A 15,388-nucleotide genomic window follows, 5' to 3' on the forward strand; every position below is an offset into this window, starting at 1 on the left:
TTATAGAGGCAATTAAGGGAGGGACTCCCTAAATTCACCGTGTATATTACTTGGCATAGAGCCAGCTTTGAAACAAGCTATGATGTCACATTCAGAAACCCAACCTTTTTATCATGCTATACCTTAAATCTTGACGGGAAAAAAATTGTCGATGGAATCCGTGTTTCTGTAGTTGGATCACGTTTTCCTTAGTCCTTTTCGTAAGTGTAGGGTAATACTAGAATATCTCACCTTTAGAGAGCTTTCATGGAAAACAATGGAAAGTGGGAAACAGTTCTAGTTCTTTTTTCTTCAATGCGTTCTCTTTAAGCCAATAGCTGACACGTTACGTTTTAAGACTCTGCATTTAGTCTTCAAGCTTTACAAATCATGAAAGTATCAAAAATTCATCATCTGAATTAACTATTAGAAGTGAGCACTTATCGTTTTCGTCAACGTTTTTAAAAATAATTTCAATTCGTACAATCTACGAAAAGTAGAATCCAGAACATTTTTCTTTTTATAGAAAGTTATACATGCAATGATAAGATCTTGTTAAACCTTTAGGCTGATACAGTTTTTACTCTGTTAACACTCTTATCCTGACTTTGTTTTGGAATCCAGTAAATTAAATTAAAATGGCACAGACGAGATGAATAACCATCGTATAGTCGTTCAGGGCAAGAATAACTAGTTTAAATGAGAATAAAATACAGTAAAAAACTGTTTATACAATATCCAATTTATAAAAATGGATATGAAAATTAATGAAATAAAAGGAAAAAAGAAATTTATCATATAGTTTAATGGTAATAATAGGTTAAATAATTCTATTTACAGGATCCATCTGCAATTTTATATCAGTAGTAATAAAAGTATGAAGCATCCACGATAAATTTAAGATGGTAATGGCTTACACATTTGACACTGCGATTAAATAGAAAATTTTTAAAGATAATGGCTTATACATTTGACAGAATTCAATAAGTGGATTTCGTTATTTAAGCTAGTCACCCTAAACTACTATTACTTGCGATGTAAAATTATAAATGAATTCCGTAAATAGAATTATTTTATTTATTATTCCCATTAAACTATATGATAAATTATTTTTCTCCTTTTAGCGCACTAATTATCTTATCCATTCCTAATAAAAGTATATGAAACTTTTGTTTTTTAAATTGTACTTTTATTTTCTGTTTTATAGTCTCAATTACCCGTTATCAAAGAATAAATTACCCGTAATAATTATGAAATGAATAAGAATTACTGTACGTCATTCAGAGAATGAAGAAATTGCTTTGAATATTCAACTTTGAAAATTGGATGTAATAACAATGTTAGAACGAGTATTTTACTTGAAGCTAAAATGAAAAAAATGACTATCACCATCTATAATAATAAAAGCAAGTGTAAGTCTGTCTGTCTGTCTGACCGAGCTCTCCAGCCAAATCTATGGCACGCAGGGACCTGGAATTTTTTATACGGAAGCACAAAGGGGCTGGCCACCAGACCTCGAAGCCCGATTTTCGATTTTTGAATTAGAAAAATTTTAAAAAAATTATTTATAATTAATTAATCACGGTTTTTTTGACTCACTGATATTATTATTTGTTTTCAAATAACGTTCGATTGTAACAATTGATTTCTTTATTCTAGCGTTAGTTTGCTGTTTTGACGATACATTAAATCGATTAATTACAATTCATTTCTTTTTTGTAGCTTTAGTTTGCTGTTTTCATGACACATTAATTTCTTTTTTTTTTCAGAATTGCACTTTATAAACTTTTTGTTTCTTAATTAATATTATCATGGTTTTTTGACTCACTGATCGTGTTGCTATTATTTATTTTCAAATAACGTTCGATTATAACAATTGATTTCTTTATTGTAGCGTTTTCTTCAGTTTTTGTAATCATTCTTCTGTTGGTTGCTTAACTTTTGCTTTTCAGATTTTAGAAGAAATATGCCGCAGCCACCTCGAAAAAAGAAATGTTTGGAAAATAAAAATCGACAAGAGAGCGATACCCTCGCCAGTTCTTGAAAGAGACGCAGACGGGACAAGACGGATATCCACTGTATCGTCGTAGAAGCCCTGCAGATGGAGGTTTTACAGCAAGCATCAATCTACGAGGATCAGAAGTTTCGGTGGACAATGCCTGGATTGTTCCTTACTGTCCACTACTATCCAAAATTTTTAACGCACATATCAACGTTGAGTACTGCAATTCTGTCAAGTCCATAAAGTATGTATGCAAGTATGTCAATAAAGGATCCGACATGGCTGTATTTGATGTCACCAGTGGAGCCAATGAACTGAATGAAATTCATCAATATGAGATGGGAAGATACATTAGCAGCAATGAAGCAGTGTGGAGAATACTCAACTTTTCAATCCACGAACGTCATCCCACAGTCGTTCATCTAAGCGTCCACCTTGAAAATGGCCAGAGAGTGTACTTCACTGAAGAAAATGCTGCTGAACGGGTCCAGGCACCCCAGGAAACAACGCTCACATCTTTCTTCAAGCTGTGCACCCAAGATAACTTTGCTCGCAATTTACTTTACAACCAAATTCCAAAGTACTACACATGGAACAGCAGGAACAAGAGTTGGAACCGCCGTAAACAAGGACAAATTGTTCCAGAAGAAACAGGAATCCGGTCTACTGATGCTCTTGGCCGTGTCTACACCGTCCATCCCAACAACTCCGAATGCTTCCACCTTCGCCTATTACTACATGAAGTTAGAGGCCCAACATCATTCACGGATTTGAGAACCGTTCAAGGAAGAGTCTGCAACACTTTCAAAGAGGCCTGCCAACTTCAAGGACTTCTGGAGAATGACGAACACTGGAACACGGCGTTAGAAGAAGCAGCTGCATCTCGATCACCCAAGATGATGCGTAATCTGTTTGCTGTAATGCTTCAAACGTGCTCCATGTCGGGCCCTGAACAGTTATGGATGAACCACAGGGAGAACCTGTCTGAAGACATACTGCATCAAGCAAGGATCCAGCAGCAGAATATGGACCTGGACTACAATGACGACATCTTTAACAGAGCCCTAATCTACATTGAGAACAAGATAATATCTCTAGGAGGATTGAACCTGAAAAGCTTTGGACTTCCCCAACCTAACAGAAACAGCGATTCTGCCATTTCCAGTGAAGTAATTAGAGAACGAAGTTATAACATGGATGTGCTCGCAGCTTATATACAGGAGAATGAGCCTAAATTGGTCCAAGATCAAAAAGAAGCCTTTGACAAGATTACTAGAGCAGTTTTTGATAGGCAAAGGGGTATATTCTTTTTGGATGCTCCAGGCGGAACCGGAAAGACGTTTCTTATCAACCTTATTTTGGCAAAGGTGCGGCACAGAAATGAGATTGCCCTGGCTGTCGCTTCATCCGGCATTGCTGCTACACTCTTGACAGGTGGTAGGACTGCTCACTCGGCGTTCAAGTTACCCTTAAATCTGACAAGCACAGAGACTCCAACGTGTAACATCCCAAGGAATTCAGGAAAGGCAAAGGTTCTACAGGATTGCAAGCTCATCGTTTGGGACGAGTGTACCATGTCCCACAAAGCCGCATTCGAAGCATTAGATGTCACCATGAAAGACCTCAGACGGAACAATGACAGAATGGGAGGCGTCGTAATGGTTTTGGCAGGCGATTTTCGACAGACGCTACCAGTTATTCCGCGTGGAACGAGGGCAGATGAAATGCAGGCCTGCATAAAATCTTCTTACATCTGGAATGGCATTCAAACACTTGGATTATCGACTAACATGCGAGTTCATCTCAACGGTGATCCCTCTGCCCAGCAGTTTGCAGATAATCTACTGAAACTAGGAAATGGAGCCCTTACTTCAGAAAATGAAGATGGATATGTAGCGATGCAAGGCATTGGAAGGATTGTGACTACTGAAGAACTGAAAGAGGCTGTGTTTCCGAATGTGATTCACCACTTCACTGATCACGCATGGCTGTGCGAAAGAGCAATTCTTGCCCCAACAAACGAAGCCGTCAGTGTTATCAACAAGGAACTTTTACAGAACTTACCCGGAACTCTTCATATTTACAAATCTATAGACACGACATGCAATATTGACGAGGCTGTCAACTATACGACAGAGTTTCTCAACAAATTAGAGCCACCTGGAGTACCCTCCCACATATTGGACTTGAAGGTTGGAGCACCGATAATTCTCCTCAGGAATCTGGATCCGCCTGCACTTTGCAATGGAACAAGACTTTCTATCAAGAAACTGATGCCAAATATTATAGAAGCCACCATCATGACCGGACATGCTGCAGGCGAAGATGTGTTTATTTCAAGAATTCCTATAATCCCTTCCGATCTCCAGTTTCAGTTTAAGCGTCTACAATTCCCTGTTCATTTGAGTTTCGCGATGAGCATTAATAAGGCACAAGGACAATCTCTCAAAGTTGTAGGGCTCGACCTCCGTAAGCCGTGTTTCTCCCATGGTCAACTGTACGTGGGTTGTTCAAGAGTTGGTAATGCCGATAATCTACACATCTTAGCTCCGAATGGAAGAACATTAAATATAGTTTATCCCGAGGCTCTCTAACGAAAAGGACAATCTAACGAAAAATTATTGCCACTCTCCACTCTCCCAAACTAACTCTGACTATCATGCTTTAAATAGTGATGTTATTGTTTAGTGCTCTCTTGAGAGCATGAGCAATAATCCGAATGGTGCTGCCGTACCAACAGACATTAATCGGTCAGGGGCCCTTGCGACCCCAGCCCGAGCTCCACAAACATACACAAACACTCTCCTCTTCTAATTCATTGTCATCTAAATTTAACTTACACTTAAATTAAAAATTTAATTGGTTCTTAACTCCAAATTTCCTGTAAGCAGGATGTTTTATTTCATCCATGTTTTCGTTACTTTTTATTTTTTCTGTACTGTACTCTCTATCTTTCCCTTTCAACTCTTTCCTATCTCTGATTTTGAATTTTTTATGTTTACTTTTCTTTATACTTCAGACCAATGATTATAACCACATGACTACGGTTTCCTAGCATGTGCTAATATGAGGTCTGTTCTCATTTAAACTAATTTTTTAACAGATGGCTCATGGTTAGGATATATTGTTCCTTTTTATCGACGGGGAATGTTGTGTGTGGGGGGGGGGAAGAGAGAGAGACAGTCTACATGCCCTACACTACTATTCCTGCGCTATTCACTTATCTGCATTTTCTAAATGCACGGGCAACGCCGGGCGGGTACAGCTAGTTTATAATAATTTAAGAGGGAAAAGCAAAATAAATTTAGGGTTTTTTATGCTTTGATTACAGAGATATATTCAATTTTGGAAAAGCACTAGAGTTTAGAGCAAGTTTTCAAAAGGCTTTGAGGTCTACAAAGACGCTTCTGGTAAAAAAAGCAAGCGTCGAAGTAGTCAAATGTATTATTATATTTCAAATTTTTCCTAAAAGCCACAAGAGGTAACGGACCTCAAATTCTACGTTGAGGTAGGCAAACTTAAAAGACGTTATAGATTCTGCAATAAAGTGGATGACTTAATAGATTCGAATGACATTTGCGATGCTAAAAGTGTCTTCTCCCTTTTCCTTTTTTTTTTTTTTTTTTTAATTTGAAGGCTTCTGTGCCTAGCATCATTCCAACTTATGATGGCTAAATCAGCATAAACAGTAAAACTTAATAGTACGGTCATTATTTTTTTTTCTATTCCAGAAGGTGAATTTCCTTTTTAAATATCTAAATACATTTATAATTCAAATATTTATTACTTTATTTTATAGGATTATATATTAATCATGGTTTTTTTATCTCAAAAGGGCTATTCATTTCGAAACACGATTTTGGGTTGTTTCACTTTTCATTTGAAAAGTGAAACAACCCAAAAGCCATTCGGCAAAATGCGAGTTATTTATATTTCAGACTGAATCTGTCGGTTGTTTTATTAACAAACTAAACTATTTAAAAGCAGCAGATGCATTTCTCAAGAATATTGTTATTATTATTATTTTTTTTTTACTTTTGAATATAATTGTGATTTAAATAAAAATTCATTGCATACATCATATATCTAATTAAAGGCATTCAATATTTTTATAGAACGGCATTACATATTTTCTAACTATTCAAATATACAGAAGGTATAGAACTTTCCGATCTTAGTTTAAATGTCTATTCATCTAGTATTCTATAAAATCTTCCGTTTTTCCACCTGAGCCATCCCTATCGATAAACTCCACTGATAAACCATATTAAATTTTAAAAGAATCTTTAAACTTTTGAGACTTTTTTATGTTTAATTAACTTGTTTTTAACTATATGCTTATATTTATTACAGTTGTTTTAGCTTTTATTGTTACTATTTTCTTATATGCTGTTTTCTATGTTGAGAATTAAGAACATTCAGAAGTTTTTTTTCTCATATGAGACTAATGATGGCTTCTTTTTCGCTTCTCGCTATTTTAGTTTAAAAAAGACTGGTACTTTTCCATTTTGCCGGGGCAAGCGATAAAGTCGCCAAAAATGGTACAACCGATACCAAACGAAATATCCTCGCTGGTAATCTTTTACGCCTCATTTTCAAAACAAGTCGCAGCCATTTTTTATCAGATTGATTGTTTCTTTCAATACTGTTATACAATTACATAGAATGTTTACCCAGATAGTTCAATTTTATACCCTAAGGCCATTCTCGGTAATTAAGTCAATTAGGATACAATCACACCACTCACCCGAAGGCGAAAATATAGATAAGGCAAAGTCAAAGGTTAAATTCATCAATTCTAATAAGAATGCAGTAGCGAAGTAAAGAACTGCGGTTTTACAAAATTTCGGAGTAAGCTATTCGCAAGAATTGAAACAATTCTTGCATTTAAACTTGTATTCCAAATTAACATTTAACTTGAAATTAATGTAGATAATTACTGAAAGAATTAGATTTTTGTAGCGTAGTTTACGTGAGATGAGATCACTTTGGGGTCACGTGATAAGAAACTGCGAATCAGGGTGTTGTACCATGAAAGCATAGCAAATTTCTTAAATTAATGTCTTTTTACAAAATTTTAAGCGATATTAAAATATTCATATGTTCAAAATAAAAATTTCTTAGAACTAACATTTGTTAACATTTCGTATGTGTATACTGTGTGTTGTCGCCAATAAAGTCTGCTTGGCGAGATTTGCGCCGGCGAAACGGAAAAGCACCGAAAGATTTTACAGGAAGTTTCTACTCCCGGAAAGCAGGATAAATCTATTACATCAGATAAATACTTTATCAGTTGCTATTATTCGATCATTATAGCATCCACATTTTTAATTTATGGCACCATATTTATCTTATTATTAATTATGCGTGCAATGTCATTAATGGGTGCAATAAGTATGGTCTTTTAAGGATTGGACCTCTGCGGCTCATTTCACGGATTAGAGGAAAAGTAAATTACCTAGTAAAGTGTCCAATTGAATATTTAATCCTTTGCGGTCCGAAGTTAGGATGCGGGAATACCAACTCCAAAACATTTTTTACCAATAGTTTTGCCCCCTAATACAAAATCTAATATTTCTGTAATTCAGTCTAATTTATTATAGGGATAATTAGTTATCAAAGACTGATACAGTTGAACCCCGCTATAACGAACTTCAAGAGATCAGAAGTTTGATTCCCTATATCCGATTCGATAAGAAAAGTAGATTATCTCTCCAAAATATAAAAACTGTGTTTTTATATTTGCATGCAAACGAATACCAAAAATATTCACGAATTTACCTTTAACTTTTATTGAAGATGATTAGAAAAGAAACAAAAGATAGTACGATTACAATAGAAAGATTCAATAACTTTCTACTACGCCTTGCAAAAGACCTAAAGAATGTAAAATCCCCATTCGGAAAAAACTTTAGCACTTTTACTCAAAGTAAAAAAAAAAAAAAAAAAAAAAAAAAAAAAGAAAGAAAGAAAGAAAGAAAGAAGCCGATTCAGCGTTATAGCCAAAACTTACAAGATTAAGTTCTTTCTCTTTAACTGAATAGCGAAAACTTCACGACTTCCGTTGTAGTATGAAACTCAAAAAGAGCTCTGTCTGACAATTCAATCAAAAAATTTAAATGCATTGAAAGAACCCATTTTATTATTTAACGGTCATATACACTAAAGATGTTGTTCTAGGATTTGCACACTGTGTCCTCGTTCTCCTACACTGGGTGTCACACTTGTTTCGCATAGTCTTTGCGGCGTAGAGACAAGTGGGGTCGAACATAAAAGAAAATCAATGTAAAGGCGTTTTCCGTTCCGGTTGAATGTGGAATATGGATCCTAATATCCTAAACGAGAAGTATTTTAAAGGTTAATAATTCGTGCGTTAAATTTTACAGAAATTCTGGGGAAAAAAAGATAAATACGAAAAGCTTTAATGGAAAATATCCATATAGCTCCTTATTTCCGATTTTCATACCTCTGGAAGTTTGCTGTAACAGTATAAAATAACATTAAGCGTATAGGGAGTTGGACGGGACCAAAAGGCTCGTTTGCTATAAGCCGGAATCCTTATAGAGTGCCGTAATCCTTATATAAGGAGTTCGTTTTAAGCCGTAATCCTTATAGAGATAGGAATGAAATAATTTCATTCCTGCCTTGAGTGCTATAATGGACTGAGTTAATTTCGCATATCAACAATTTCACCAAATTGTAGAGACGTGCAAGTTGCGGCATATAATATATGTATGTATCCTATCTGTGCCAGAAGAAAGCGAATGATCAACGTTAAATTTGGTAAAATATTTTTTTCGGGATTGACTACGGTTTAGTAAATTTTGTATTTTTCTAAATATTTATTCGCCGCAGAAAATTCTAGGAACCATAGAATGAAAAGACTACCTTAGATTTCTTTCATTCGACTGCGATTTACTTTATGTGGAGCTTCTAATGTTTAAATTTATAATATATTATTACGTGGCCGAGAAAATATTGCATTTTATCTTCTCAGAAATGGAAGCTTTCTCAAAAACATTTATAAATATTATCAAAGTATATCGTCCTTTCTCTCAGATCTAATTTTTTTTTTTTTTTTTCCCTGTAATTAAGCAAGTGAATTCTCAGAAATTGAAATTCTTGCATTTAAATCACGGCTATAATACAGCTTCAAATGTATTATTAAGGCAACCTTTTTAAAATAATTGCGATTACCATTAATCAAATACCTAAAAATTAGACCCCTCCCCCGCCCCAAAAAAAGAAAGAAAGAAACTTGAAATTGGCTTTAAGAAATGTTTGTCAAATTGGGAGGAGCGACAGTCATTTTAAATCAAAAGCCCAAAACCAATGGACGGAGCGAAGTGAAAACGAACATACCGCCATCTGTTGAGAAAAATAGTAATGTATGGTGAAAATCTGTGATATTGGAATTCTGAAAGTATTAGGAAGAACTGGATGAGAATGAATAAAATTATCTAAATGGGATAACACTTTTATGAGTGATAAAAACTTTAAAGAAATCTAATTCATAAAATGAAAATCTTTAAGAATCATTTCCACAGAACCAAATTCAAAATAGTGATTAATGGCCCAACTGTGATTAGTTTCTTAGATTTATTTATTTCTCTTTTTTGAACGTAAGATTTGTGTTTTTGACGCGAAATTTTAACGGTGTTTGAGTTTGACGTATATATATATATATATAAAATCACACCGACAAGCTACGTTATAAATTCCCATTTCTTAAGAATTACAATCATTAAAAGAGATCTATAAGAATCTATAAGAATCTATAAGATCTATAAGAATAGATGAACGAATTTTACCGATACGTGAAAAGAAAACTTGAAAGTTGAACGTCTGAGAAACATGAGCAATTTCGTAATTCATAGAAAGATGAAACTAAATAACCACAAAGTTATGAAAGCTATTTCTAATAACTGGATATCTTTTTCGGTGGCAAAACGAAAATGTTTTAAAGGCTTTATCAATGTCCAGGGGGATGAAACTCTCTGTGAATGGTAACCGATTTCAAACATTTGAGTTCATGAGAAAACAAATACTCTGAAGAACAAACTTTAAGAGCAAGAAGCCGTTTTTGTTTAGCGTGGTGCGATGATTAAACATGGACAAGCAGACAAATGAAAAACGATTTACAATAAACAGTAGTCCTGAAATCAAATTCATTGCGGGTAGCTATAATGTAGAGAAAAGGAAGGGTGTTATAAGATTCAGTTTCAAAAGTGAACTTTATGGCTTGGTCAATTAAATTCAAAACTAGTAATATCTTGGTTAAAACTTTAATATCATCAAAAGCGTGAATGTAACATTGACGTATAGAACTCAGAGCCTAAAAGTTAGCTTTTCAAATAATTGGACCACAAAATAGTGCCCATAAATGTCAATTACGTACACTGTTTTGCACAGAAAGTATGTACTGAGGTGTTTACACTGGCTAGTCCTTTAGTTTGCTAACAACAATTGCATTGGCTTCCAAAAGTTAAGCAAAAAATGTAAATTGACAATTTTTGAAAGCGTCGTTGAATTTGAGTGGTTTAAAATCGCTGCAGATGCAGGAAGTAATGTGCAAGTATCACGTGCTATAGCCAATCACAACTGACTATCCAAGTACATGCTAAGTAGACAGTCTTTAAAGACTTTGGCATCTAACGGGTTTGAGGAGATTCATTTAAATTATGATACGAAGTGCTTATAACTTTCGTAGTTTAAGATAATAGTGTTTATATGTTTGAAAGAAGATGAATAGCATATGATGCGCGCTATAATATGCACGCTATAGCGTAGCAGGATTGTCGATCAATGATGTCGTTCTTTTCTTTTGCATTGATCATTCGTCAATTTCTCGAGTGTGGGAACAATTCCAAACAAGTCAAATAATTTTCTGGTGCCCAGTCGACCAAAGTTGCCATCAGTTCTGCAGATCGGTATATTGCTGTACTAGTAGCCAAGCGGAATCGACGAGTAACTTCCATAACTATAAATTAATGGTTATCTGCCAGTACTGTGCGCCGAAGGCTTCACATGAAGGGGCTGTATGTTCGAGTTTGTGCTCCACTAACCACCCAATCCAGGAGGACAAGATTAAAGTTTTCTCAACATCACATTTGGACTGCCTCATATTAGCGCAACATCTTGTGCACGGACATGTCCAGATTAGCTTCGGAAGCTTATAAGAATCTGGAGAGAATATGACCCAGGTACAGGTATTAAGTGTGTGGGATACCAGAATTTCACCATAGGTTGTACAAAGTGAACATAAACATGACGTAACACATAGAATCAGGCTCAAAACGTCATCGAACATCACACATTCAGAGAAGACAGCATTATGCTATTGAATGGAAATTCAATCTAATACCGCATGCAGTTGGACAAAGACGATTCTATGACTGCTGAGCAGTATCAGGATAAAATCCTACATGCCATTGGAATTCTCTAGGCTGAAGCAGTTAGTCTTGATTTCCTTCTTACGGAAGATAATACCCCTCCCCATCAAGTCAACATTGTTAATACCTAATGAGCGAAATGAATAGATTGTTCATTTTCTGAATGATGTTGAGTGATAACCGTCTTCTTCCGGCATTAATCTCTTCCGGCATTAAATCATTAATGCCAAAGATTAAATCTTTGGCATGCTCTCTTGTGTGCTGCCTCTGTATTTTAACCTCTTGCAGTCAGTCTCAAACAACAGGAAACTACCCTAGTGGAGGAATGGCCACTGATAGCATCTGCAGTGGCTGACCACCTCATTGAAAGTATGGGAAATCGCTATAAAATTTGTTTGAAGGTCCGGGATGCTCACGTACCTTATTAATGTACGTTTTTAGTTTTAAACATCAATTTCTTAAGAAGTCAAATCTAATGTTATCGCATAATTTACGAAAATAAAGTAGTATGTTTTCTCTGTACGTAATGTTTGTGTGTTCTTCCATGCAACACAATTTTGTGTTAATCAAAGTTTGACTTTTCATTTTTGTTAATTTTACCGTCACGTTCTAACTTTTTGAAAGCTATGTATTTTACAAAACGAAGCGGATCTGACTGAGAGAAATTTATTCAAAATTTACAACAAACATAGGTTGCTTTTTATAATATGATTTAAAATTTTACATTGACATTATTCTCCGCCAGTTTCATTAATCCGATAATCGTAATCAGTAAAATGTTGATATCCGAGCCGCATATTTAAGACTACGCAATGGTGTATACAAGATGCGTGCTATATTTCAAAACTCTTCTTTCTGGGATGGGAGTGCGTCTTATACTCCCGAAAATACGGCACATTTTTTAGCCTTTTGAAAAAATAATTCAGTCATCTGAAGGGGCCGCGTCTCCTCGCAGTTGGAGACATTTGAATTTCTACTGTATTTAGAATTAAATTCTCATTTCATAAAATTCTGAAATCTTGTTTATTTTCCAGGTGCCTTCAGCGATGAACGTATCATTGGTGGAAACTCATGACGATTACATCTCATTATTCGATGAAGTCATCACTAAAGATAAACCTCAATTTCTGTCCTTTGAAAAAGTTATTGAAGCCATTCTGGTGTTACTATTATGCTTCACAACAACTATAAGTAACTTAACAGTTATTGCATCTCTTCTCAGCTTGCCAAGAAGTGAAGTAATAGATTTTTACATCGCATCCTTGGCAGTAGCTAATCTCTTAGTGTCTACCATAGTCATTCCTTTTTCTCTCGCTGCAAAATCTAATGTGCTTGGCTGCTACAGTTACATATTTTGCAGTATCAGTGGATATCTACACGTCAGCCTCTCTGCAGTGTGCATGTATACATTCATGTGGATGTCTGTAGATAGGTACTTAGTAGTTAAGAAGCCACTCAGGTATGATGTGATACAAACAAGGACTCGATGCAAATGTTGGATACTGTTCACATGGGTGATGTCCACTTTTTTATGCTGCCCTCCTCTACTGGGGAATTCAAAAGGACACTTTTATGCGGAAAGTTTCATGTGTTTGCTGGATGTTAAAAGCATGTTGCCTTACAGTATCACGCTAGGATGTCTGGTTTTGATTCCCAGCGTGTTAACACAATGTTATACTTATAGTTTCATTTTCACATTCTCAACAAACGGTAAAAAGGATGACAGTAATCGCTATCATTCAGATTATCTGGCAACATTCATCCTAACAGCTGTGTATATAATTCTCTGGATGCCCTGGGGCATTTTGAGGCTGCTGGAACATTTATCAAATAGGTCTCTAGCAGATTCGACCGTGAGATTTTGGTTGCTTTTCATGGGGGAGCTGCATTCATCTTGGACGGCTTTGACGCTACTGACTTTCTGTCGTAGATGCCAAGGAGGCCTGAGAGTGATATGCTCCTTCTGTGTGAAATCAGAAACCAGCATATCGGTCTAGCGAAGGATAAGGCAAAAGAAATCCAATGTTTATCAGTCATTAGACTGGGCTTACGACTTTGATCGAGTTATAATGTATAGAAAACTTCACCCGATGATACACAGTCAAACCCCGCTATAACGAACTTCAAGGGACTGGTTCAAGTTCGCTATATCCGATCTGATGAGAAAAAAATGGTCTCACAAAATACTGTAAATTTTGTTGATGAATCATACAGAAAGAGTGATAGCACAGTCGCATCTCCCATAAGAAGTTAATAGTTAACTATGATTATTATTAAGTGAAATTGCTGAACTTCTTTTTCATTGTTTCTTAGTTTCGTCATGCAGGAAAAATTACATAACATAAAAGTCATGATTTAGAATCGTGTCTCCAATGACACATTTTTATCTGAACTATGCATTTATAATAATGAATAAGCATCAGCCTTCAACTGCGTGCTTTCTGCAGCTCAATCAAGGAACTCGAACGGAATCTAAGAAACGATTAAAGCTCTTTGTTTCAATGAAAAAACAGTAATTTAAAGGTGTTTTTCTTTATTCTAATAGTCAAAACAGGATGAATTTGGACTGGTAATTTTTCAGAATATTGCAGAAATTCTGGAAAAAGGTTCGAAAAATACAAAACATTTTTGGGCCAAGATAGCTTCAAAATTCGTTATGTCTGATTTTTATGCATTTGGAAGTTTCATCTAGCCCCGTAAAATAACATTATATGTATAGAAAATTAGATGGGACCAAAACGTAAGTTCGCTATAAGACGAGTTCGTTGTAGAGGAGTTTGAGTGTTTGTTAATAGAACACTATAATAATAGATAAAAATGTTTTGGAACAAAGTTCTAAGAACTTAAATATAGGTGGAATTAGTTATTTTTAGAGATGTGGAACGTAGTATTTTTTTATATATAAGAATTTCTGTCATAATACTGCCATGATGGCAACTTTAAATGCAATCTTACACGAGACTGTAAACTATTCATTTATTAAAGAATAAATAAAATAAGTAATGGTGGTAATTGTTAATGCTGTGTGAATGTTATCTTTTATTCGCTTACATTTCCTTAATGTACTATATTGCTTTCAAGTAACAGTTTTGCGTTGAAAGTTTTCTTTCTTTAGTTAAAATTTTACGGTATGTAAATGAGCCTTTAATACCAGTAACAAGTGATTTTCAGCAATAAACCTCGTTTAAAAAGCTGACTTCGTCTAAAATAATTCAACATTTTCAAAGATCATGTGCTTAGCTATCAAATACAACTTCTCTTTTCTTGATGTGTTCGTTAGAAGTATAGATATACCAGTTTTTCTAACAGGCAACAAACCGGAAATAACTGTCGAAGTTTAAAAGGCAAATTCAAGGTCCAATTTCTGCCTTTCCTATATTATTTTTGAACTAAATATATGTAAGTATTTCAGGATGTTTGGAGAACCTGACAGTTTCATTTGGGAATAATGTATCCAACTAACTATTTTTCAGTTTTCATGTATTATGTGATTAACTTTAAAATTTTTTTAATGATTTATATTCAAATTTCAGTAGAACTCATCAGAAAAACTCCATAAATTAAGAAATGTAACATACATTAGGGGAAACGCCGACCGAATGCAGTCGGTTATCTTCAATACCCGTAATAAGTGTTTTTCATATGAGCATGGGGATGTGCTCATTGATAAATATTAATATAGCCATAATAGCGGCTCTACATGTCTAAACTGGTGATTTAAAAAAAAATAAAGCCTGCGGAAATTTTAAAGAAGGGCAGTATTAGCAAGAAATTCGCATTTCTACAAAGGGACTAAAGTATGTTTTTGCACAAGAAATATTTTATTTAAATGATGGTTATCAGAACAGTAGAATACAATAGCCATATATTTTATGTATTTTTTGCCTTGATTTGGTTTATTTGATTGTGACAAAGCATGCGAAGGCTATCTGCCTAAGAGGAAAGATGCCTTCGCGGAGGAGTTTTTAAGGAAAACTGTCTCTTATCGACGTTACATTTGGGGAAAACCACAAAA

At 35.0% G+C, this 15,388-nt stretch overlaps 2 protein-coding genes across 2 annotated transcripts in view; one reads left to right on the forward strand and one right to left on the reverse strand.

Annotated features, from left to right (window-relative positions):
• LOC118192721 (dipeptidyl peptidase 2-like) overlaps nt 1–15,388 on the reverse strand; it is a 95,916-nt gene that overhangs the window by 49,524 nt on the left and 31,004 nt on the right. The gene's annotated exons all lie outside the window — the stretch shown is intronic.
• LOC146999166 (melatonin receptor pdcr-1-like) lies at nt 12,412–14,378 on the forward strand. Its single transcript, XM_085810911.1, has one exon. It carries the CDS (start codon nt 12,420–12,422, stop codon nt 13,368–13,370), a length of 951 nt encoding a protein of 316 aa, XP_085667037.1. The 5' UTR covers nt 12,412–12,419; the 3' UTR covers nt 13,371–14,378.

Source organism: Stegodyphus dumicola, chromosome 1 (genome assembly GCF_044657685.1).
Source record: "Stegodyphus dumicola isolate Sdum_Otavi_A_Nest chromosome 1, ASM4465768v1".
NCBI classification, from domain to species: Eukaryota; Metazoa; Arthropoda; class Arachnida; order Araneae; family Eresidae; genus Stegodyphus; species Stegodyphus dumicola.